Here is a 23757-nt window from a genome sequence, read left to right as displayed (position 1 = left end):
CTTATTGCAAGTAAAGGGTTAATTACTATAATTGTTTGATTAAAGAAGTTTTCCATTTGTTGAATGACGAAGATGAGAATATATTGGAGTTCAAAGAAGACCTTACATTGCTAATGAACGTAATGATGCTTTCAAATAATTAGATGAGGTAGAGACTTACAGGTCCTGATGTAGAGGAATTAAAATCAAATTCAACTCTTTTTCAGGCCTCTTCTTTCTTCTTCCATGTGATAGCATCAGTTTTTTTTGTTCTCAATGATAAATTTATAGGAATTGGCAATTTTTATTAGGAGTGATCTGTCTGTTTCGGTAAAATTGGATGTTCTTTTATTGCTCATTTTCGTTTTTCATATGCCCTCTCAACTCATGAAATTTTTGTTAGCAGTTGTCATTTTTGAAAATCAATCCTCCAATAAAAACAAGCCCCTGAAATAGTCACTTATGCCAACCTTAGTTAACTAACAGTTATTAAACATTAGCATCAGTCAGGGTATGATAAACGATTTGAATAGTAACTGCAACATTGACTATCAGCTAAGCTTAGCTTCGAGGTAGCTAACAGGAGCATTTAACTACATATTGATAAACCGGCCCTTATAGATATACAAGCGTAGCGGTATATGGAGCAGTGTAGCGGAATTTTGGTTCATGTGTAGCATCCATATTGTGAATGCGGTCAAATAGAAGATTCAAACCATATTTTTTTGGAATGCCTTATCGACAGTCTCCCAAATGAAGATATATATTTTGAATTCAATAATAGAGGGGTTAAAACTCCCTTCAACATATTCCAAGTTCTCAGTAATTTGAACTTACAAATCATAAAATTTATTATTCAATTTTCAGACTATAATAAAATCAGACTATAATTTTTATCCCAAATAATCTATCTCCCTTATATAACCTTTATCAAGTAACCTAGAACCTATTGTTTGTATGTCTTTGTCAACCTACTAACCTTTAAAGAACGTGAAGAAAAAGACACACAATACTGGGAAGTGGACAAATTGAATAGAAGAACTGAACAAATTTAATGGGTTGTTCATGGGCTTAGCTCAGATAAAGACAACCACAGGTATTGAGCTGGACTCAATTGCGCCTGAATAGGAAGCAGCGGCCAATAAAGAAAGAAGAATAAAACTTTATAGTTCATCCTGTTGGCAACACTGTTTTACTGGTGCTGCTGTTGTTTTTATGTTGCATATATGGGAGGAACCAAGAATTTTTCTTGCCTGAATTCAATTTTTAATTTAGTGTTAATTTAATTTTGGTTGTATGTTGTTATTCAAACATATTATTTTTTGATGTTTTGTGAGTGATGATGCAGAATATCGAAAGTAAGTCGTCTGGACTCAAAAAGAGGGAAAGTAGATCAAAATCTATGGAGAAAGAAGAAACAAAACATGGAAAAAAACGGCCGAGAAAATCGAGATCTAGATCTCTTGAAAATGGCCAAGGAAAAAAAAAATCACAAGATTATGATGATCTTCCAAAGGACTATCCAAGATATTATGGTGAAGATCGGCCAAATAGTGACAGATATTGGAATAAGTATCCAAGAAAAGATAACATAAAAGTTGGTCAGAGATACTATGAAGCTGGATGTGAGAAGAAAGAAAAAAAACGAGAGGAGAAGCCAGCCATTGATAAGGAACCTGAAGACAAATCTGTTATAAAACCTCGAGAAAGAAAAACAGTGGATCTCTTAACTTCTAGGACTGGCGGTGCTTACATCCCCCCTGCAAAATTGAGAATGATGCAGGAAAGTATTACTGATAAGTCTTCTGCTGCTTATCAGCGCATTGCATGGGAAGCTCTCAAGAAATCTATCCATGGATATATCAACAAAATTAATACATCCAATATTGGTATAATTGCCAGGGAACTGCTTCATGAGAACATAGTAAGAGGTAGAGGTCTGCTATGTAAATCTATCATTCAGGCCCAAGCAGCTTCTCCTACATTTACCAATGTTTATGCTGCCCTTGTAGCAGTTATAAATTCTAAATTTCCAAATATAGGTGAACTCTTATTGAAGAGGTTAGTACTTCAATTCAAAAGAGGATTTAAACAAAATAACAAGGTCATCTGTATATCAGCCACAACATTTGTTGCCCATTTGGTAAATCAGAAAGTGGCTCATGAAATTTTAGCATTGGAGATTCTCACTCTGCTGGTTGAATCACCAACCGACGATTCTGTTGAAGTGGCAATTTCTTTCTTGAAGGAATGCGGACAAAAACTCACAGAGGTATCCAGTAAAGGTAATTATTCTCTTTGTTTTAAGTATTAGTATACTAATAAAATAATATTACATGAAAAAGTATTCTCGATAGTTATAATTAATATAGAAATGGGGTAATTATTTCTGAAACATTTTAATGAAGATCCTGAGGTAATTAATATCAACAAGTTCAATTTTGATTTTCAGTGGGAACATTCATACATGTGTTGAGTATTTCTACCTGTGACAAATGTCGGTCAACGTTTTTATGACTCACAACTTACATGAATCCAACTTAGACGGTTGTGGCACACATATTTTATTCACTAAAGTTAAAGATTTCTTCAGAGGGCTTCCCAACTAAAATTTCCCGCTCGGAATAATTCTGAAATGGACAGAAATCTTCAAGACCTGTAACTAAAGCTTTTCAGGGGGACACACTCAGAGCACTCCCCCAACTTTTTCAAATGGCAACATGAGGTGTGATACATCATTCAAAATGTCTTGTCAAGTAGAATATTACAAAGTTTCAAATCATTCAAAGACATCGATCAAAATGGCACTTTTAAGTCTAAGGTGAACTCTGAATATTTCCAAAATGGAAGGAAGTATCAAACATTTCAGAGACCTATAACTGAAGGTGTTCAGGGCAACATATTTTTATGTCCAAGCGACATACAGGTGTAGGGTCCATTGACGGTAACAAAGCGTTTTAGTTTCACTTCTCCATCTTCTTACAAAAAATTATTTAATGAATAATTTAAACAACGTTCACTTTTCAAAACAAAAATATTTCATTTGTAGAAAACATATTCATGTATCAATACCTAAAAAAGACGCATATCACTTACCTAATTCTTGATTTCTCTTTGCCACTGCACAAATTTTTTCCAACCTCTAAAGTGTGAACGTGAACTACTGATTCCACTGAATAATTTTAAAGTTTTATTTCGATATTAATTCGATAGATGAAACATACAATGAGCCTAAGGGTTGGTACTCCTCGTTGTCTTTAACTATGGAATGAAGTGAAATGTTTAGTTGTAGTTGGCATCTCACATTCCTTTTCTTACTAGTAGTCATTTCTCTGATTCATTCACGTCTATAAAGAGATCCCCAATTATGTGAACAAAACACTTACGAGACAAGATTATTACTTCTATTGTTTTACATACATAACGTTATTCTGTCATCGCCATATGGAGCTACTGGAACAGCGGCTAAGTTGTTAAATGCTTTCAGGACAAAAGTTTCTATTGTTTGATAATCATTTTGCATATATAACATTTCCCCCTAGCATTATCCAGATTATAGTATCTTCGTATGGAGCCACTAGTTCCTTAGATCCATAAACAGTGGCTACGTCAGTAAATGTTAACAAGTTTCTATTGTTTGGCATACATAACGTTACTAGCGATGTAGCTGAAGTTAAATCGTGTAATGGTGCCAGTGGCCATTGGTAGTGGCACCGCACACACGGCAAAACAGCCTATTTACAACGACAAAAGTCAAAAAAATAAAATTTTATTTTGAATAAAATTTTAATGCCAAACCGGTCTCAAATATCCCTTATATCCAATACAAGATTAGGTTTTTTTCTAGAAATGCCCTAATCCATGGGGCAGGTAGCCAAACTTCGAGTTCTTTCATCACCCTTACTCGGCTCATCAGTTCTGTCCCAACCGTAGGTCGATTTGTTGTGAATAATCCAGAAATTTTTTTGTGTCCAATTTGCATAGAACTAATGTTTACCAAAAATCTCCAAATATTCATATTTTCAAATCCAGATTTAAGGCATTGCTAATTGAGAAAAATTGTTACAATAATAATAAATCTGTCATAATTGTATCTACAGAAGGGTGTTAATTTAACTTGTTTGACAATTGATTTTTAAATTTGTGCTGTTGATCAAATTACATTTATCATTTGTATTATGATACTTTTAACCCTCTTCAAATGTGTTCTTGTGTATCTGCTTTCCGTGTTAGGAATCACACGTTAAGAGGTAAGACCTTGTTAATCCTTCGCTCGCACAAGTTTCTACTTCTGAGGGTTGTCGTTCGTAGGGGTGCGACAGCTGGTTAACAGAAAAATAGATTTTGAACAGAAACAGTTTTAGTTTTGATCGTTTATAAGAATTTTCATAATTCTATATTTTTATATATTTCAGTTTTTTTCCTTTCATATTCATAACTTATAATTATGTCCATATTCTGGAAATTCTTTTTTATGCCGATTTTTTAAATCTTTTTTTATATACTGATTATGACTCCACAAAAAAATTCAAATAGCACCATGGTGTGGTGCTGTTTGAAAAGTTGAGGAGATGACTGGGGACATGCAATTTTTTTTTCATTGCAGGTATAACAGCTATATTTGAAATGTTAAGAAATATTCTTCATGAGGGAAAGTTGGAAAAACGAATTCAGTATATGATAGAAGTTATGTTCCAAATTCGGAAAGATGGCTTCAAAGATCATGCAGCTGTCTTGGAAGAACTGGACATAGTGGAAGAGGAAGATCAGTTCACCCACTTGATTACCTTGGAAGATGTGAAGCAAGTTGATACTGAAGATATTTTGAATGTCTTCAAGTTTGATGACAAGTATGAAGAAAATGAAGGAAAGTACAAGACCCTCAGCAAAGAGATACTGGGAAGTGATAGCGAGTCAGGGTCTGGATCTGAAGGTTCTGAAGACGGTTCCGAAGACGATGAAGAAGATGAAGAAGTGAAGGATCAAGGAAAAATAATAGACAATACCGAAACTAATTTGATAGTTTTGAGAAGGACAATATATCTTACAATACAGTCTAGTTTGGATTTTGAAGAATGTGCTCACAAACTCCTAAAAATGGAACTCAAACCAGGACAGGAAATAGAACTCTGTCATATGTTTTTAGATTGTTGTGCCGAACAGCGTACATATGAGAAGTTTTATGGGTTATTGGCGCAAAGGTTTTGCCAAATTAATAAAATTTATATTGAGCCTTTTCAAAAAATTTTTAAAGATACATATGCCACTACTCACAGACTTGATGCCAACAGACTAAGGAATGTTAGTAAATTCTTTGCTCATTTACTGTTTACTGATGCAATTAGTTGGGAAGTTTTAGAAATAATGAAACTCAATGAAGAAGATACTAATAGTTCCAGTAGAATATTCATTAAAATCCTCTTTCAAGAACTTGCAGAATATATGGGCCTTGGGAAGTTGAATACCAGACTGAAAGATGAGTGAGTTATCCATAATCGATATTTTCTACAAATTTTTAATTATTTTTTTTTAGAACTCTTCAGGAGCATTTTGCTGGTTTGTTTCCAAGAGATAGTCCTAAAAACACGAGATTTTCTATCAATTTTTTTACGTCTATTGGTCTTGGAGGATTAACAGATGAACTAAGGGAACATCTGAAAAATATTCCTAAAAACACTGAATTGAATTTGGCAGTTGGGAAAGAAAGCAGTAGCAGCAGTAGCTCTAGCAGTTCTAGCGAAACAAGTTCTGAAGAAAGCAGTGATGGTAAAATATTGATTTATTATTTTTATTTATAAGTCACTCCCAGTAGTATACACACATTCTATAAATTTAAGAAACACTGCTACTAACCTAAATTTATTTATGCTAATAACATTATGGTAATAGAAAATTTTTATATTCAATATTTCAGCCCTGGTAACATACTTTATTGTCCGAAGATTTGCATCTTATTGACTAAGTCCAAGAAATACAATGTTGATATAAAAAAAGTACTAAAAAAGTATAAATGTAGATATAAAAAGTTCCAAAAATGAATAAATGTAAATATAAAAAAAAAGTTCTAAAAATTTTACCTCTTATATCACTAATAATTGACCAAGTTTCTTTAATTTTATTCTTCGATTCCCCCATTCTGTTGCCGTAATATATTCTCTTAGCTAGACTGATAGTGGATCGATATACTTTTTTGTAATCATTGAAATAGTTCCAGAAAAATGTTTCATTTGTGAAGAGCTCTTTTATGAAAACTACTTGATTTTCGTCAAGAGGAACATTCCCCATTACCTATGGAAATCAACTGCAAAAATTTCGCTTCCCTCTAGGAGGTACATAAATGCTAATTTCAGAAAGAATAATTGCACAATTGATTTTGGAATTGAGCAACTTATGGAACTGTATCTAAATTGTGGATGTGAAGTTCATAAATTGGAGACCAAATGCAACTAATACTAATAATACTCTGATGTACATCAGAATCAAACAAAAATTCTAATTGTCTACATCAAAGTTTGTTTAGAACAAGATATATTTTGTTTGTTGGTAACAATTATATTTATTTTTTAATAAGTTCAGCGATTATAAATAAAATAGAATGTGCCTGTGCAGGTTATTATGTTCCGACTACGACTAGGTCATACTCGACTGACCCATGAATATTTGATATCCAAAAATTATGATCCAGTATGCGATATATGTGAAGCATATTATAGTGGAGTGTTCTATGCTTGAAATTTACAGAGACAAGTTTGATTCTTCTCATAATTTAGAACTGATATTGAACGATAGGAACAAAAACAATATTATTAAATTTTTGAAAAAGCTAACATAATGAAACGGACTTGAATTGTTCATTTTTTGTAAATAAACAAAAATACACTTATAATTACAAAATTGGTATAATTTGTGTTAAAATCTTCAATTTCATTTACAGAATCATCAAGTTCAGAAGATGAAAAGCAGAATAGAAGAGGAAAAGTTTATAAAAAGAAAAATGAAATAGAGAGAAAAGGTGATCATCACAGTACCAAGAAAAAAGAAAGATATACCTCAAAAGATGATCACAAACAAGAAAATGAGAGACATAACGATTCAAGTGATAGAAGAAAAAAAAAAGATTATGAAAGGGTTAAAAGTAGATCTGAAGACAATGGCCATCGATTGAAGAATGAGCGGAGAGTTTTTGAGAAACATACTTCTGAAAAACGATCACAATCTAAAGATCATGGAAAATATGAAAAAAGTAGACGTCACAAAAATAAGGATGACAGAGAACGCAGGAATAGTTGAATACTTATTTATTTTTTTTGGTGTAAAATATAGTTTCAAAATGTTTTTATTAAATATTTTTGTTTTTACATTTTTTTTTCACAGTCCCTTTCGTCTACAGTTATTTTTGGAGGAGCAATATATTTTGTTAGTAGAGATTTAAAAGTTTCCACACACACCAGTCCAGTTTGGTCGTGTTCCACTCCTTCCTTCCATATTTTTTCAAATGAGTCATTGGGGAAGTTATATCCAATTTTTTCAAATAGTGTTCTTATTGTTTCGGCTGTACGTGGCTACAACAGAGATAAACTGGATTTCAATATTCGGGTTTTGAATCGGAAAGAGTCTTCCATTATCAAAACTTTCTCATTATAAAATTCTCATAGTAATTCTTACAGTGAAGAAATCTCTAGATGTCAATCCATAATTGGTGTATATACTTGGATTTATCAAAGAGTTGACCGTTGATTCATCTCCCAAATTGTCCAAATCTGCTCTACATCCTGTAGGTGGTACAACAGGCCGCACCAAATCAGTTCTTATAGATGGCATCCCTGCTGCTGACATACCTGATTCCAAACAATGTTAGTTGTCTATACTGTTTCAGAACTTGATCAATGGGACATATGAATGGGTGCCAATGTTTTTCAACAGTTGGTTAATACCAAATCTGACAGTCCTAAATATAGCAGTGACTGTTGAAGCTTCTTCAAAGGTGGGCAAATTCAGTGAGTGTCAAAAATTCCTACCAGACTCTGCTTAGTAGGAAATGAGTCAAGGAATATTCACAATTTTTAAAAAACAAGTTGGCCTTGACGGTAAAGCGAAAACCATTTTATTTTTTTCATAATATATCAAAATATCAGCCAGAAAAGTTGTTCGAGTTGAGAAATGATGGCTCTGTACAAAATTACACGAAGATTTAACTACTATGATTAACTTTCTTATCAGTCAGTGGGCTATGCTTGAAGACTGGCAATAAACAAATATAAAGAAATGAACTTTAAACGTTCAAGCCAGTCTCGATATACCTACACAGTAGGTTGAATGGACTGACGCCTATCAGAAAACAACTACTCCCCTGGCTAATACCACGAACGACGTTGGATTATATCCGACAGACTTAAGACATCGCCGTTAAAAGGTATTTCCAAAAATATATGTTTTTTCAAAATAACAGATTTTCTAATCAATGGACTTTTTTGTAAGGTCACAATTTCTAGTACTCGAAAAACTGTTCAATCATAATCCTTATGATTTGTATGAAAAAGATACCAGAGTAGCAAAATCAAGATTTTTTTTTTTTATTATCTCAAAAATCTAATTGCATTGCATTCTAGAAAGTACATCTATTGTCTAGTTTAACCAACGTATCTTCTACCGTTATCGAGATAGAAATAATGTGCAATTAAATTTTCGCCACTCAGTATTTATATAAGAAAACGAATTACCTGAATTATCAATAATTAGATAATCACAACTGGCAGCTTGGTTAGTAGTCACATAGTATAGACTCTCTTGAGGAATATCTGCAAAAAGGATTCATATTACATATTTTGAAACGATATCCTACTAATTATGTTTTTTTTTCATTGGAAATATCTGAAGACTAATGACTTTTATGTATTTTTGAAGAATTATTAAAAAAACTTCATGAAAATATATGAAAAACTTAATGTAGATAAATATCTTATACCTACAATAGCATTTCAATAATCTTGAATGTATCTCTATTGTACAACAAATATGTGATGCGGTTGAAGAATCTATTTATATGAAAATCTCGTTGAATTATATCAAAGATATGTTATACTTACATGTGTTTCACAAAGCAATACATTTTTGAGGCTTGTTGGAATATGTTTAAAACTCTCAGAATGATGTGTAATATGTACGAAAAAGCATGCGAGTCTCTGAAATAACTCGATTAAAAAGTTATAAGAAGGCCTTGAATTTCAAGTTATAAAAAAATAATAAAAATAATTGATACCTACCTCTCATTGGCTTGAATTCTATAGGCTTCTCATTGACATTTATTAGATCAATAAACCTCTTGTAGTTAATTTTTTCCTCTTGCATAATTCCCAGAACCTTCAATAATGATTCTATGTCTTCTTTTGGAAACATGATCTGATGACAAGAACATAGCTCATAGAATATTGTTGTTGGTAAGTATCCGGTCTTTTCCTAAAATGTAGCAACAATTACAATATACACAAAAAACATATTTTTCCACAAATTTTTTTCAACTTGAATACTAATAAATTTTTCACATTGTCTTTTTCACGCTCTAAGAATGTGTCTCACTATGACCATAATATGTATTAATAATAAATCTAAAAAAAAAAGAACTTTAAACGTTCAAGTCAATCTTGGATATACCTACACAGTAGGTTGAATGAACTGACGCCTATCAGAAAACAACTACTTCGCTGGCTAATACCACGAACGGAGTTGGATTACATCCGACAGGCGTCAGTGCAGGAATCTTCACAGAAAATTTCCTGCATATGCAATTGTCAATACAACTGAAAGAGTCGACCTTCAATTCTAGAACGGGCACACTTGCCCGTTGTATTGCCAATTGCATATGCAGGAAATTTTCTGTGAAGATTCCTGCACTGACGCCTGTCGGATGTAATCCAACTCCGTTCGTGGTTTTAGCCAGCGAAGTAGTTGTTTTCTGATAGGCGTCAGTTCATTCAACCTACTGTGTAGGTATATCCGAGATTAACTTGGATGTTTAAAGTTCATTTCTTTAGATTTGTTTACTGCCAGTCTTCAAGCATAGCCCACTGACTAATAAGAAAACAAAAAGTATTAATAATGCGACATTAGGTAATCCAAAGGTTCCAAACAGTGCATTACAAGTATAAACAATAAATATTTTTTCAAATTAATCTGGAATTTTTGTTTATTAATTACTGAAATTAGGGAGCACAACTTCAAAGAGTCACTTTAATAAAATTTCATCTTCTGAAAATAAAATGCTAGATTTCAAATTAAAAATTGTAAAATCTTTTCTTGTATGTTGCTACTTGATTATTTTTTTTCAAAAACTACACCTCACGATTTGATCTCCACAAACTTTTGAAATTACTTTGAAATTACTATGAAATTACTTTGAAATTACTATGGATCTTCATCAAGTAACGGCCGAATCAATCAGAAAAAAAAACTTGATTATTGCTGTGCAATCCGTTCCCTATTTTTTACAAATGTGACATATCCCCCTGTAAGAAAATGCTCAAATCAAATTTCCCAGACACAGACATGTCCTCCAAAATGGGAGCTTATTTACACTTCAATAATCAAAATACATTATTCACCTTAACCCTTTGTGGCTCAGTGGTTCCACTTTGGGACCACCATTTTATAAATTTATCCCTACCGGCGGAGTGATCGAGCGCTGGAACCACCTGGTTCAAAGCGATGCTTACATTGTATATTTCATCGGCTGAACATTTTGCGGAATTGAAGTGGGGATTCAGAATTAGTAAACAACAGATATTTGACGCGTTTGCTGATGTACAAGTGTAACGTTTTTCAATGCGAATTATGCAAACTGTCTGAGGTTATCATAAGGTATGTAAAATTTTTATTTGTTCATAAATAAGTACTTCTTTGTGTTGCTTAATGCATTGTTGTGAAATATGTGAATAACTGAGTTATATTTGGTATTTTGATTGGTGGTTCCGTTTGGTGCCACTACGCCGATAGATGGGTAATGATGATTATTTTTTGCAGGTTCTCAAGATGAATAGAAATTTCGATTTGAGTGGAATAACTAGTGATGATGCTTACAATTTGCTGGAGAATATTCCATCGGAGGGATCTGATGTTTCAGAGTATGGGGATTTAGATATTGAGATGGACATGGTACTCGATTCAGATGAAGTAGATCATATTTTAGAAGATCAGGACGATATTTTTGATGGCCAAGAAGATATTCGTGATGAAAATAATGATTTTCACAGTGAAGATGATTTACCCCTCATATATGCCCATGAAACCCATAAAGAGGGGGTACAAAGTATGGGTATGTGCTGAACAGTCAGGCTACGTCTGCCAATTTCAAATCTATACTGGAAAAGTCAATGATTTGAGGGAGCAGAATCTTGGAACGAGAGTTATAAATGACCTCACGAGAGATTTGGTCGGAAAAATTATTAAGTTTATTTTGTTAATTATTTTAATTCTGTAGAATTACAACGTGACTTGCTGCAAGACAAGATCTACGCATGTGGAACAGCTAGAAAAGACAGAAAAGGTATTCCGGGTGATCTCAAAACGAAGAAAAAATGAATAGAGGTGATTCAAATTGGAGAATAAGTAAAGATGGCGTGCTAGCTCTGCAATGAATGGATAAAAAGCCCATATTTTTTCTAAGTAACTTTCATAGTCCTGAAGATGTAGAAACTGTAAAAAGGAAACAAAAAGATGGAACGACCACAGAAGTGAAGTGTGAAAAATTAGTGAAAGATTGGTTTGATTGGAGCTGACCCAAAAATGCCGCAATTAGGGAGAAAAAGCACGGATAAGCCAAGTACCAGCAACAAGTTCAAAGTACGAGTTCCTATAGAAATAAGAACTGATAAAGCTGCTCATATGCCTAAGCATGGAACTGAAGTACGTTGTTCACATTGCAGTACCAAAGCAGTACCTCATCGCACAAAATGGCACTGTACTGCATGTAATGTAGGTTTGTCTTTCTGAAGGGAGGAACTGTTTCATTCCATTTCATGTTATTTAACAATTTGTTTGTGGCCTAGTGGTTCCATAGGGTAACCACCTGTTTTTTCAAAAAATATTCAAAATATGACAAAAATTCATCAGTTTTCTTTTTCAATAATAATAGTATCGGTACTTTTACCTGCTCATTAGCCCCGTTCAAACATTCACTGTGCAATTCTGCTCATCTTATAAAAATGTAATTTTCAATGATTTTGTTATTTCATTTATATATTTTTCTATTTACTTCAGCTCTATTATCGTTTTGTAGGTCTAAACGAGTTGACTTATTGACATTTTTTTTTTCTAAATTGAAGAAAGCATTTATTTCCATTATAATACAGTAAAATTTTTCGTAATTGATGGTGTCTCAACATGTACAATAATTTTGAAAAGTGTCAGCAAATAAATTTTGAATTACCTGATCCCAGTAGAGGGCCTTTTTGTAAAAATCATTGAAATCAAAACCATCAATTCTCCTCTGTTTCATTCTGAGTTTGAACTTATTCAAGGAAGATATCCATTTGTAAAAATCCCTTTTGAATACACATGGCTCGCAACGTGAATCTTTTAGCAAGTCTTCCAAACCAAAAAACGACCTTTCGGAACGATCACCAAAAGTATGACCCTTTGGTACGCATTCAATATTATGATTTCTAGAAAATATATGAAAATTTGTCAACTTATATCGGGGTTATACATACAAATATAATTTATTGAAAAGTGTTTGAATATATTTCAATTTTGAAATGTTGAAAAATAGGTGAGTTTGAAAACATAAACCAGTTTGAAGAAATTAATAAAGGTTTGAAAGCATGGGTTACACCTTGAAAAAGTAGAAACATGGGTAATAAACGAATAGTACAAAATGAAAGGGAGAGGGAAAGGTATCAAATATTTCGATAACAGAATGCAAAAATCTCCATTCTGAACCTATCAATTAAGCTATACATCTTATTTGCTGTTATTTACTTACGGAGCCAGTATTTTTCCAATTTGTGGTCTCACACGATCTAAATAATCTGCTTGAATTTTACTTGCATGCATAACTGGTTCTTTGATATGCCAATCACAAGCACATCGCACCCATATTCCTCTGTAATCGTATTTCGAACTGATGCCAAAACATTTCTCCTTTTGGAAGGGAGGAGATCTGTACCTGCGAATGATATTTTTTTCAATGTTGTAACAATTTTACCCATTGTTACTTATGTGAGTTCTTGAAAAATTATTATTTTATGACTGATAAATAGAATTCAAAAACACTCATGCTTGAATAAGTACGAGGTTTGTACAAAAAATTTGGTGAATTTTGATTTTTCTCAAAAAATATTTTTTATTCATCAATTTCTGTTTGCTCTCCTTCAAAGTAGGCCTCCTCAGATACACTTGTGACAGCGTTTTTATTAGATCCTTGAAGCCGTTTTAATATGCACTTTTTTATATGTTCTTGAACTATCTCTGCAATTCGCTTTTTATCTCCTCAATTGTCGCAAAACACATTCCTTTCATGGGTGTCTTCAATCTTGGTAACAGGAAAAAGTCGCAGCCCAAATATGGTGAAATGGATTTTCATGAACTTTCAGCCAATTCCATCATATTTCTTGTGACTTAAGAGGCATATAATAACTTTTTCGAATATAGTATATAACTGTATGTCTGCTGTACACATTTTGATAACATACCCTCTTTCAACTTGTTCGGAAGGATTATAATCGTTATGGGTCTTCTTGTAAAGTTCATGGCCGACCTGGCTCTCTTGTAACACTTCATAAGGAGTTTTTGGAGGATTTACTAACTCTCTTAATGGTATTTCTGAAAACGATGAAATATGATAATTTTAAATGATATGAACTAAATATTACAACAAAATCAAATTCTAATGATTTAGCACTCTGAAATAACAATTATTATTTTTTGTTAAACTAGATATGAAATCAATACCATTAAAATTCTGTATCAAGCATTCTCAGTTTTTGAACCAGAACATCACGTTGAAATGAGTGGCTTGAAAATACAAAAAAGTAGCATGTTATGAGAATTTTTTTTTCTCTGTCAATGGCATCCACTTTCGTTGGTCATTACCTACATGTTCTGGTTAGGTAATGTTGATGATACGGATCATCAAGGGTATTCGCAGTCTGTTTTCATCGTTGAAGAAACATCCCAACTAGATAAACTGCCAATTCACTGCCAGAGTAATTACTGTATCGCTGCTATAAGCATTTTATTCCTGCACGAAATAATGCATTCCTAAGTGATACACTTCAAAAAGAGAACTACAGGGCTTATAACAATTTCAGTCTTGGTAGTACACAAATTAACCATATTTTCAATTTTTGGTTATATTTTTGGGTATTATAATCTTTCACATTCAGAAATAGTTCAACGATATATACAAAAAACCTTTGAGCAATTTTGTAAATATACCTCTTGTAAACGGTTTTCCGAATGTAACTTCTGTTGGTATCATTCCTTTTGGTAGACCAGGTACTTGATCTCTTCCCTTACCAACTGGTTTCTGCCAGTAAGAACTGTAGGTAGTTTCTTTCAATTCATCTAATAAGGTTTCGTATCTTGCTCTCATAGGTGGATTCAGTAAGGGTTTTATCTGTGAGTGAGGAAAATGAGCATTAACATGAGGTAATGGAATGATTGAGGGATACCCTTACTCCTAGCTTTGTTTCAAAATATGAATATGAACAAAAAAATACATCGAGCATAAGATGAACTTTAAGGAATCAAAAATTTTACATACTGAACAATATTTATTCTGAAGATAAATTTTTTTAATTGTGAAAAAGACATATCGATTTAAAAAAACTGACATAGATCAGTTTAGTTAAATATGTTATTTTTCATTATGAGCATATAACAAATATATCCTCATCTTCTCCATCAGTAACATTTTCTACTATTTATTTTTTCTGAAAAATTCCATAATCAAAATCTCAATGTATAACAAATAAAAGACGTATGAGCTGATCTCATTTAATTAGATTTTCTATTCAGTAAAATTTCAACTATTTTCACCAACTTTTTGACTCATACATTATTGTTGTTAGTTGTTCGGTGTTTCGGCTTCGACATTGAAGCCATTTTCATGAAGCTATAACAATACTGGGGTCTCAATCTTCCTACTACTCGGACAGTGACATGCTGTAAAGGATTTGTGATTTGACGCTGGACCCTCAATCTGCCCACTCCCCAGGTCTCATCGCTGGTCTCTGCAAGAGTCTCAGATTTTCATAAATAGAAAGTTACTTGCGACGAATCTTTTAAATGAAAAACATTACACAGGTGCCTGATGGTTTTACTTCAGCTATCAGATTGACATGCTGCTTGGCTCGCTCACCAACTGCCCATTGTTTTGACTATTTTCACCTTTATACATTTGCAAATTTCATTTGCCCTCATATTCATATAAAACTTACTTCTGTCATTGTTCCTTTAAAACAGGCATTTTGTATAGGAGGTAACTGAAGAGGCGGTCGAAACTCGTTTTCAAACCATATATTAGCATCGTGTTTTACTGCTGTCACTTCATCCTCCAAAGAGTATTCCTTTAAGGTATTCTCAACATTGTCTTTAGAAGTCCCTGAAGGCATCCCAGCCTAAAATTTTGATTTTTTATCAAAACATTCATAAGTAATGAAATTCACTCACAGCACATATTATTGGCGATCGATCTTTGAATTTACCTTCGTTACCAGCCATAATTTTTTTGAATATGTTATCTTTATAAGAACAATAAAAGTAAATTCGGATTTTCTATTTTAAAAAATTATTTGACAACTATATCCGTGTAGTTGATTGGCTGAGGCAGGAAAGGGTGTACCAACATAAAATAGATTAGTTGCTGAATTCATCGATTGATGCGATGGATTTATCTATTGTTTTATTCAAAAATTTACCATGGTTGAAGCAATCCATCAGAAATTATCTGTTCTCCCCAAAACAAGGAATTTTCCCATTCACAAGAAATTCAATACTCTTCTCGACGAATGTTTCACCAACCAAGTTAATATGTTCAGGACGCGAAGAAATCTGTTTTCAGTTTCTTCTTTGTTGGGAAAAGTGCTTGTTTTGGATTTATTCCACGCCAGAGGTACCGGTTTTACTAAAAACAATTTTATTAAGAACTCTCCTGATTATGAATAAGCCCCTAGATAATATTGTGATATTTTTAATCACTGGTCATTGTACGCGATTTATACAAGATGAAGCCCCTATTGAAAATTCGTCCAAGGGGTTTTGATTATTCGATAAACAGCTTAATGTATCTGATGAAACTTCTCCCACACCATAACTAATAAATCTTTGGAAATGTAAATTAATATTAGAGAATGATAATAAATATATTGCTGCGATATTTGCATTCTGAAATAAACAAGTGTTATATTTTTTGGTGTCAACTTTATCGACTTCTTCGATCATTATTAGCCTCGTGTTCTGAGTAGGCAATGGTAATAACTCCACGAGACCAAGTGATCATCGTGATTGTTCGCAGTCCGTCAGCCATGTAACGTTGCAGTATCATCCCAACTTCAACTAAATAATGACCTTAAGATCTTGAGTCAGGCGCACTTCCACTGTGCCAATTCACCGCTTGTTACATTTATTGTTAACTATGTTATTAGACAAACGTTTAAAATACACCTTAACTCACTTGACAAGTCTTTCTTATTATAGTCTCAAAATTTGACAATTATATTTAGAAATATTTTAGATGAATAATCCAAATGCTATCAACTATATAACCACAATAATTGACCCCTCAGTATACATGATTTCAAATATATAGCCTCCCAGGCATCTAGAAAAATGTGAATGAATGTTTGGAAATATAATAAAATTGATGGAGGTAGCCATTATTACGTGATAGGAGATCATCATAAAAAATGAGAAATAATACTATTTATGTTTTTTCATCACTTTCATTTATAACTAACGTTACCGCTTTTATTTACCGTTGTCTCATCCTAAAAGGATATTTTCAAACTAATACAGTAAACTATACACGATCAACCAATTATTTCTTTGAGGCGCTATGTCGTGGTCGATAATAATGAAATGTGATGTTAAGATGTTTGAATGTTTGAAATATGGTCCAGACGCGTATTGTAAAAAGTATCCATGCCAGGAAAATGGGAAACTATCAGAAACTAGATATTTTTATTTATTGGGATAGTCGCATATTGTCGTGAGAAATCGAAGAAGAGGCCAAATTTTGGATCTACCTTATTGGCAAAACTGCAGATTATAGATGTTGGTAGTCTGTTGCATATGGTTATGTGAGTCTAATATGGCAACGTTGATATGTCAGTTTGTTTTGTTGGTTCTCATTTGTTCCTGCTTTGTTATGCGCCATTTTCTATTTTGCTGAAGTTAATTCGATGGCGTAAAATACTGAATAATTTTCATATTGTTTTTAGTCGATTCTCTTCGCAAGATTTCAAGATTGGTATTCACCCATACCCATTATTCATGTATGAATAGTTTTCAACTCGCTTGAGGTAAGTTCGCAAATTCTCCTGTTTTAATGCGTAACATTTGGGACATTTATCGTGACGCCTTCAATCATGAAATCTACAATAGAGAATAGATCTTGGATGACTCGTGTTATCTACTCAATTCATTTAATTTTTCAGAGGTAGTAAACAGATTTCTTTGAAAATCTTCAGTTATTTTTGTATATATCTCTCAAATATGAGATGGGAGATGACGCCTTCGGGAGAAATTATCAATGATGGTGAGCTGTTATCCTAAGAGTTGACTTATTTTGCCCTAGTTTCAATCTTTCCATATTTGATATGGATTGTTGGGAGTTTCAACAGGGGTCAGTAATTGTGAAGGATCCCTATGTTATGTTCATATTCACTTATCTATTTTATTCACCAATCACACATGGCTGGACGGTTTATTGAATGCCTAAATATAACTTGAAGGGTAAAGCTCAATTTTAAGAAAAGACATTTACTCACTGTAGTTCAAAACTGTCAATTTTATCAGTTTTCATTCTCAAAACGAGCTTCAATGTTCAACTGCAGGATGTAATTATTCTTCCATGGAGTTCATTATGCATTGAGTTTTTCATATGCATTTGATAAACTTAAAACGTGACAAACACATTTGGAGAAGGTAACTTAGACAAGTTGAAATAGAAACTTAACATATTTTACTCATATTAGTGAAATTGGCAGCCTAATGAAAGTTATGGTTATTTTATTTGCATAACTTATTGTACTTGTCAACCAGAAACACATGTTGGCATAACGTGACTAACTTTAGCCTACTATACCAGAGATGTTTGGTTCAAGCTCTGACAATATAATTTTTATGTATTTTTTCAGCATACTTCTCTGTAATGTTTTCAATTTTTGTTGAAGTTACTGCATTGTAGGCGAGGTTAGATTTTCCCCTATTATACAATGTATATAAACATAATGAGATTAACAATCTCAATATGTGGATTTTGTACATTATTTTGGAATGAAAATCACTACAGTTCCTATTATGCTTCTTGATAGGTTTTGTTGCTTTAAAACGAATTGATTGAGTACTTTCGATCTTTATTGCTTAATCAAAATTTTACTAAGTGAAAAGTTCTCATCCAAGAGATATATTTGGACAAACTTGTGAAAAATGGAAAGTATCCTGTTGGAAGAAATATTGCCATACACTAATGAAAATTAGATTATTCTTCATAACTATGTGCTTGTTAGGAAGCAGATGCAGTAACCAGTGTTTATTTTAGTTACTTTTGATCTTGTAATAATGAGATCAGAATGTACTATTAGAATAGTCAATAATCCCATATCTACCAGACCATCACTTTAAGAAAGCTAATATTTTGAAAATGATGAATAATTTTAGGACTGTAGGTGTATTTGCTTGAAACGGGCGCTATTTTAAAGTTATTGGATAATATACTTTTGTCTCCTCTAATTTTGAGTTTCCTACATCAGATCATTGATACTAATAGATTGTAACTATTAATTTTGCATAAAAGATGCATGTATCATAAACATTGTAAGAACAACTTAATTTATTGAAGCAGTGATCCTGACTTTGGGATGTTTAAAATATGTTCCCTGATACCTGGAAAAGAGCCTGCTAGAAGCATGCAAACATTATTGACAACATATTACTCTGTTCATTGTCAAACTATTAGCATCCCAAGGTATAAATCTTACTAGGATCATTGCAAATTTTGATTTCATATTGATCTGTGAAATATACGGCCAAATAACCATTATCAGATAAAAGTGAAAACACCAGTGCTGGTTTTAGCACAAAATGTCCAGTGACATCTATATGATGGAATTGGCCGATACTTAATGAAAATTCATAACCTATTCAAAAAACATTATTGTGAGATTTTTACTAAACAGTTTCACAAAGACCTCCGAAGAAGTCATTTTATGAAGAAACACGTTGCATTTTTGTAAAACTGTTTAGTGAAAATCTGACAATGAAGTGTTTTTTGAATGCAGTGACATCTATTTAATCTTCCTGATAACTCCATTTTTATTTGTTTGTTGATTTTCCTGTATCAGCCTTTCTAGAAAAAACATTCAAAGAGAATATCTTTCACAAAACAACAAGAGTCGTACGTCGATATATATCAAATAATTTTTTGTTTCTTTTATTGATGAACTGATTGCAAAATCATTCAATCAGTCAATAATGCAAAATGACAGGTAAATAATTGCCTCAAAATTCTTTATGTGTATCTCAAGGATACTTGACAAGAAATAGATACCTGCGTTAACACCAACATGACTGGCATGAAATTAATATTTTTTCATTATGTACTTCGATACAAGTCACGAATATTTGACTTATCACTTTTTTCCTCAATCCCTTAACCCTCAGCAATGTGAAATTTGGTGCACTTTAATAAATATTGCAAGAAATAAAAGTACTAACTGTTCAATAAACTTTTGTTGTTTTCCTTTTGTGACTCCTCCAAACTTGTTAGGGAACTAATTTTTCTTAATTTTATTATTTTCGGTTTCTGGAAATGATCTCAACATATATTCCTCATTATCAAGCTGAATCGATAAAAATGTGTGCAACTCTATATTTTAAAAGTGTGGTTTTTGTGTGTTTGGATGAATTTAGAAAATTATTGATTTGCGCAAATTTCAACTGATTAAACATTCAAGATATAACCCTTGATAAAAGTAGAATGTTTAATTTCGAGTGTGGAAACTAATCTTTCTGCAATATTCGCAAAATTCTAACAAAATTTTTATAAAACGAGTCGACCTATTCTTCAACTTATTGAAAAGTGTGTGTAAATAAATCGACAAATTAAAGTTCAAATACTGAAAGTGGTGACTTTGTAAATATTGTAAAATTGAGAACGAAGGAAGTGCATATCCATTTGTAACAGTTACCTGTAACGTAACTGTGTCAGCCTAAACCATTTTGACATACAAGTCGTACCATTTTTTAGCCATAGCATCAAACGACTTTTACATTAAGCATGGCGACAAGTTGAGATGAGTGAATAGGTATCCCTTATCTTTGCCTGTTACATGTGGTGTAGTAACCTCATTTAGTCCTATTACAATACAGCTGATACGGACACAACTCAAAATGCTTCCAGAACGAACAGTGTCATCTCACAACGAGCCGAACACATTTGGTGTTACGTTACGGGGAATATATTACATACAATGAAGCTATGTCAACTAGTACTGAGCCATCACTTGCATTCCATTATTACAGGATGACACTTTTTTGGTTAGGTTGTGTATATAAACACAAGTCGTGTTTATATAAACTCTGAGTCGTTCATAAACCTACTCTAGTATTAGAAACCTCATACTCTATGGCGTTGTTCAGAAACGTGTTGGAAGTGAACTTTGCTTACTCTACTATCAAAGTACTTACATTTACTATATACGAATACAAAAATTTGGTGCTCACTGCAGTACTATATTTCCCAGCGTCTAAATTAATCAAATGTTGTAATGATGGTAAAACAAAAATGACCAATATACTACGTTATATTTAATTTTAAACAAACAATATCTGCTAATTCTACAATTATATCAATTCTATATATTAAGTCATAACTTACGGTACAATTATGGTTGGTGGCTGGACTAGGTACAATATCTCCAATCTAATCTGGGAATATTTGAAAATGCGTCTGTGTATGATCCAAATCGTTTTCAGGGCTTTCCTGACAAAAAGAGTAGGTGAAAACTTCCACCAGCATCAGAAGAACACTTCTCTCAATTCGTCATTGTGCCTAGCTGACTGGGACTTCATTGGTGACCGCTAACCCCATCGTAGTTGATCAAGTTTAGAACTGGTTGTTGCCATTCCTAGGATATTCTGATCAATTTTGTGTCGCGGTGGATATAGTTTATTTCTGTGAGTCCCAACGATAGGTTTAAAAATTTATGAAACCTTCCCTTACTCCTTAAAGGCTAGATCTTATGAAATCGTACACATTTGATATTTGAATTCTTTCAAGTAATTAGAATATCATCTTTTTATTATTTATCAAAAAATTTTCAATGTGACAATGTAGGGATCCTGGGGGAGGTTGATGAAAAATTCTAGGTCCAAAAGGTTTTTCTAAAACTGCCGCTCTTCAGACTGATACTGTTTTCAAAAATCCATAGATTCCCTTGCATTAACTGTTTCTTCAGTTTATGATGAACTTTTATTTAAACAATAAAACTGTGTCTACCGAGAGTGCAACTACTGTCTCTCAAAATTAACTCTATAGACAAAATCTCTGACAAAATTTATGTTTTCACAAAATATGTTACACTCCAATTATAGAAAAAATGATTCTCGGGAAGTTAATTACTTTGCTTAGTGACCTGAATCATTTTCAAAAATTGCTTGCAAATCTTGTTAAAAATCCTTCTTCGTCCTTCATGCAACCACGCAAAATGAAAATAAATTAATTCTTCATGAAAAGTGAGAAATTACCTATGTTTTTTACCAATTTTATTTGTAACTAACGTTACTTCATCCATTTGAAAATGTCTTACAAGGACATTTTCAAATGGATGAAGTATAATGTATTAGTTTGAAAATTTACTTGTAGGACGAAATTGCAGAAAAGTTAGTTACAAATACAAAGTGATATAAAAACAGGAAGTTTCAATTCTCATTTTTCATGATGATTTCCTATCACATAGTAACGGCAACATTCATCAGTTTGATTCATTTCTTAATGAACAATAAATAAAAACTAAATTGTCCACTGAAAGTCAATACAATACTATATACAATACAATACTTTATTTTTCCCGAGACTTTTTACAAGCATGGAAATCGTCATATACACAGTAAAGATTGGAGTTGAAAAATATCAGGTGATAAAAAATGGAACATACATAAAAAAAGTTAAATCAATAGCAGATGTAGGAGATGATTATATAAAACAATAAAAAAAAAGTCAATTGCTAATCAGGTTTATTCAAGATGCATATAACTATGACGTAATCACAGAATTTGCATAGCAGTTGATTTTTGCTTTAGGTACAATAATGATACTCAATCATATTATAAGTATCACTCTTTCAAATAACTTGATAGATTTGGTGGCAAACAACAATGTTACACGTCATATATTCTACGAAATTCAACATATATTAAAACACTTTTCCCGCATGGGATCAAATATACTGTTTCTTGACGCACGTTTTGTTCATCGAGTTTGAATCAGAGTTTCAATAGATTAATTTTATGCCAGAGGTTTCCAATTCCGCCTAACAAGATTTAACATATTTAACAAACTGAAGCACAAGTTTGAATATATTCACCATTGATTTTATTTGCTTCAGTTTCATATCCCTTTCTGAATCATTTTTAGTTTTCAAATTAGGGGGTATATAGATAGTAATAGATCATTAATGTTAACCGATGTGTTACATAAGTTGGTTTTTTATGTTTTGTAATTTGAATATACACTTCAACTCTGAATCTCTGTGTAACACAGGAGTATTGAACATTCCTGAGTATATAGTCAAAATGTGCTCTCATATTCAATTTTTTAACTACAACAATTCCAAGATATTAACAGTCGTTTGTTTGTTTCACTTTGAAAAAATGACCCTTTACAATTACATTAATCATTTCTGAAAATACTAACCCTACACACATTTTATCAGCTAGGTCCACTTTCCAAGAAGCTACACCAGTTATATGCATCTTAGAGTAGTTTCAAGCTGCTTTAATTTTAAGAAAAAGGCACTCGTCAATCAGCTCTTTGAAAAATTAATAAGTATATGTATTAAGAATACAATAATTTGTGGAGATATCGTTTAGGAAATACCCTGACTTCGTTTTTTACTTCTCCTTCAGAATATAAAACAACACCAAACCGTTATTTTAACACCTTGGCTTGTGTTTCGATCACCAAGTGAACATCTTCAAGAAGTTTAATCTTCCTCTTGAAGATGATCACTTGGTGATCGAAACACATGTCGAGGTGTTGAAATAATGGTTTGGTGATAAGATAAAACTTCAGTAATATTCATTACTACACCAAAGGTTCCAAACAGTGCATCACAAGTAGAAAACTAATGTTGGAAGAACGTTTGTAGAAATGTATTAAGGAGAGTAATAACAATAGGAAGTAATATGTTTTTTAACAATCATTTCTTTATTCTGAAACACTGAGTTGGCTTTAAAAAGAAATTTACCAGAAATTACCCAGCAGTTATATCCATATGAACTACATCCCTCCCTCAAGAGACTTGGGAGCTGAGGATTAAGATATATATTATTATGCTACTT

General features: G+C 32.5%; 3 protein-coding genes across 6 annotated transcripts in view; 2 read left to right on the top strand and 1 right to left on the bottom strand.

Annotated features, from left to right (window-relative positions):
• Window positions 1-1163: 1163 nt before the first annotated feature.
• On the top strand, window positions 1164-7337 carry LOC141481255 (pre-mRNA-splicing factor CWC22 homolog). Its single transcript, XM_074172602.1, has 4 exons — window positions 1164-2264; window positions 4586-5459; window positions 5513-5745; window positions 6914-7337. Exons 1-4 carry the CDS (start codon window positions 1319-1321, stop codon window positions 7267-7269), a joined length of 2409 nt encoding a protein of 802 aa, XP_074028703.1. The 5' UTR covers window positions 1164-1318; the 3' UTR covers window positions 7270-7337.
• Window positions 7263-15804, bottom strand: LOC111502100 (EF-hand domain-containing family member B). Its single transcript, XM_023156079.2, has 10 exons — window positions 15646-15804; window positions 15414-15593; window positions 14410-14590; window positions 13665-13794; window positions 12956-13138; window positions 12401-12635; window positions 9243-9435; window positions 8700-8777; window positions 7645-7817; window positions 7263-7541 (listed from the first exon to the last, which is right to left on the bottom strand). The coding sequence occupies exons 1-10, from the start codon at window positions 15694-15696 to the stop codon at window positions 7335-7337; spliced, it is 1611 nt and encodes a 536-aa protein (XP_023011847.2). The 5' UTR covers window positions 15697-15804; the 3' UTR covers window positions 7263-7334.
• Window positions 15805-17288: 1484 nt separating this feature from the next.
• Window positions 17289-23757, top strand: part of LOC111502101 (epithelial splicing regulatory protein 2) — a 35960-nt gene continuing 29491 nt past the window's right edge. For 2 of the 4 annotated variants that reach the window (XM_074172610.1, XM_023156080.2), the window contains exons 1-2: window positions 17289-17495; window positions 21172-21372. The gene's annotated coding sequence lies outside the window, so the exon portion shown is untranslated. The remainder of the gene's footprint in view (window positions 17496-21171; window positions 21373-23757) is intronic. The other 2 variants (XM_023156082.2, XM_023156081.2) reach the window with 1 other exon arrangement.

Source organism: Leptinotarsa decemlineata, unplaced genomic scaffold (genome assembly GCF_025532065.1).
Source record: "Leptinotarsa decemlineata unplaced genomic scaffold, Ldec_3_MD MMD2_tig00000133_RagTag_RagTag, whole genome shotgun sequence".
NCBI lineage: Eukaryota > Metazoa > Arthropoda > Insecta > Coleoptera > Chrysomelidae > Leptinotarsa > Leptinotarsa decemlineata.
Note: the sequence above shows the minus strand (reverse complement) of the source record. Positions and strands in the feature narration are given on the sequence as shown.

Excerpts from the sequence above, each read along its gene's own strand:
- LOC141481255 (XM_074172602.1), top strand. The coding sequence starts at position 1,319 with ATGATGCAGAATATCGAAAGTAAGTCGTCTGGACTCAAAAAGAGGGAA. Across the intron at positions 5,460-5,512 it reads AATACCAGACTGAAAGATGA|AACTCTTCAGGAGCATTTTG; the intron begins GTGAGTTATCCA and ends ATTTTTTTTTAG. Across the intron at positions 5,746-6,913 it reads TTCTGAAGAAAGCAGTGATG|AATCATCAAGTTCAGAAGAT; the intron begins GTAAAATATTGA and ends TTTCATTTACAG.
- LOC111502100 (XM_023156079.2), bottom strand. The coding sequence starts at position 15,696 with ATGGCTGGTAACGAAGGTAAATTCAAAGATCGATCGCCAATAATATGT. Across the intron at positions 13,795-14,409 it reads CGGAAAACCGTTTACAAGAG|AAATACCATTAAGAGAGTTA; the intron begins GTATATTTACAA and ends CATCGTTTTCAG. Across the intron at positions 7,542-7,644 it reads CATCTAGAGATTTCTTCACT|CCACGTACAGCCGAAACAAT; the intron begins GTAAGAATTACT and ends TCTCTGTTGTAG.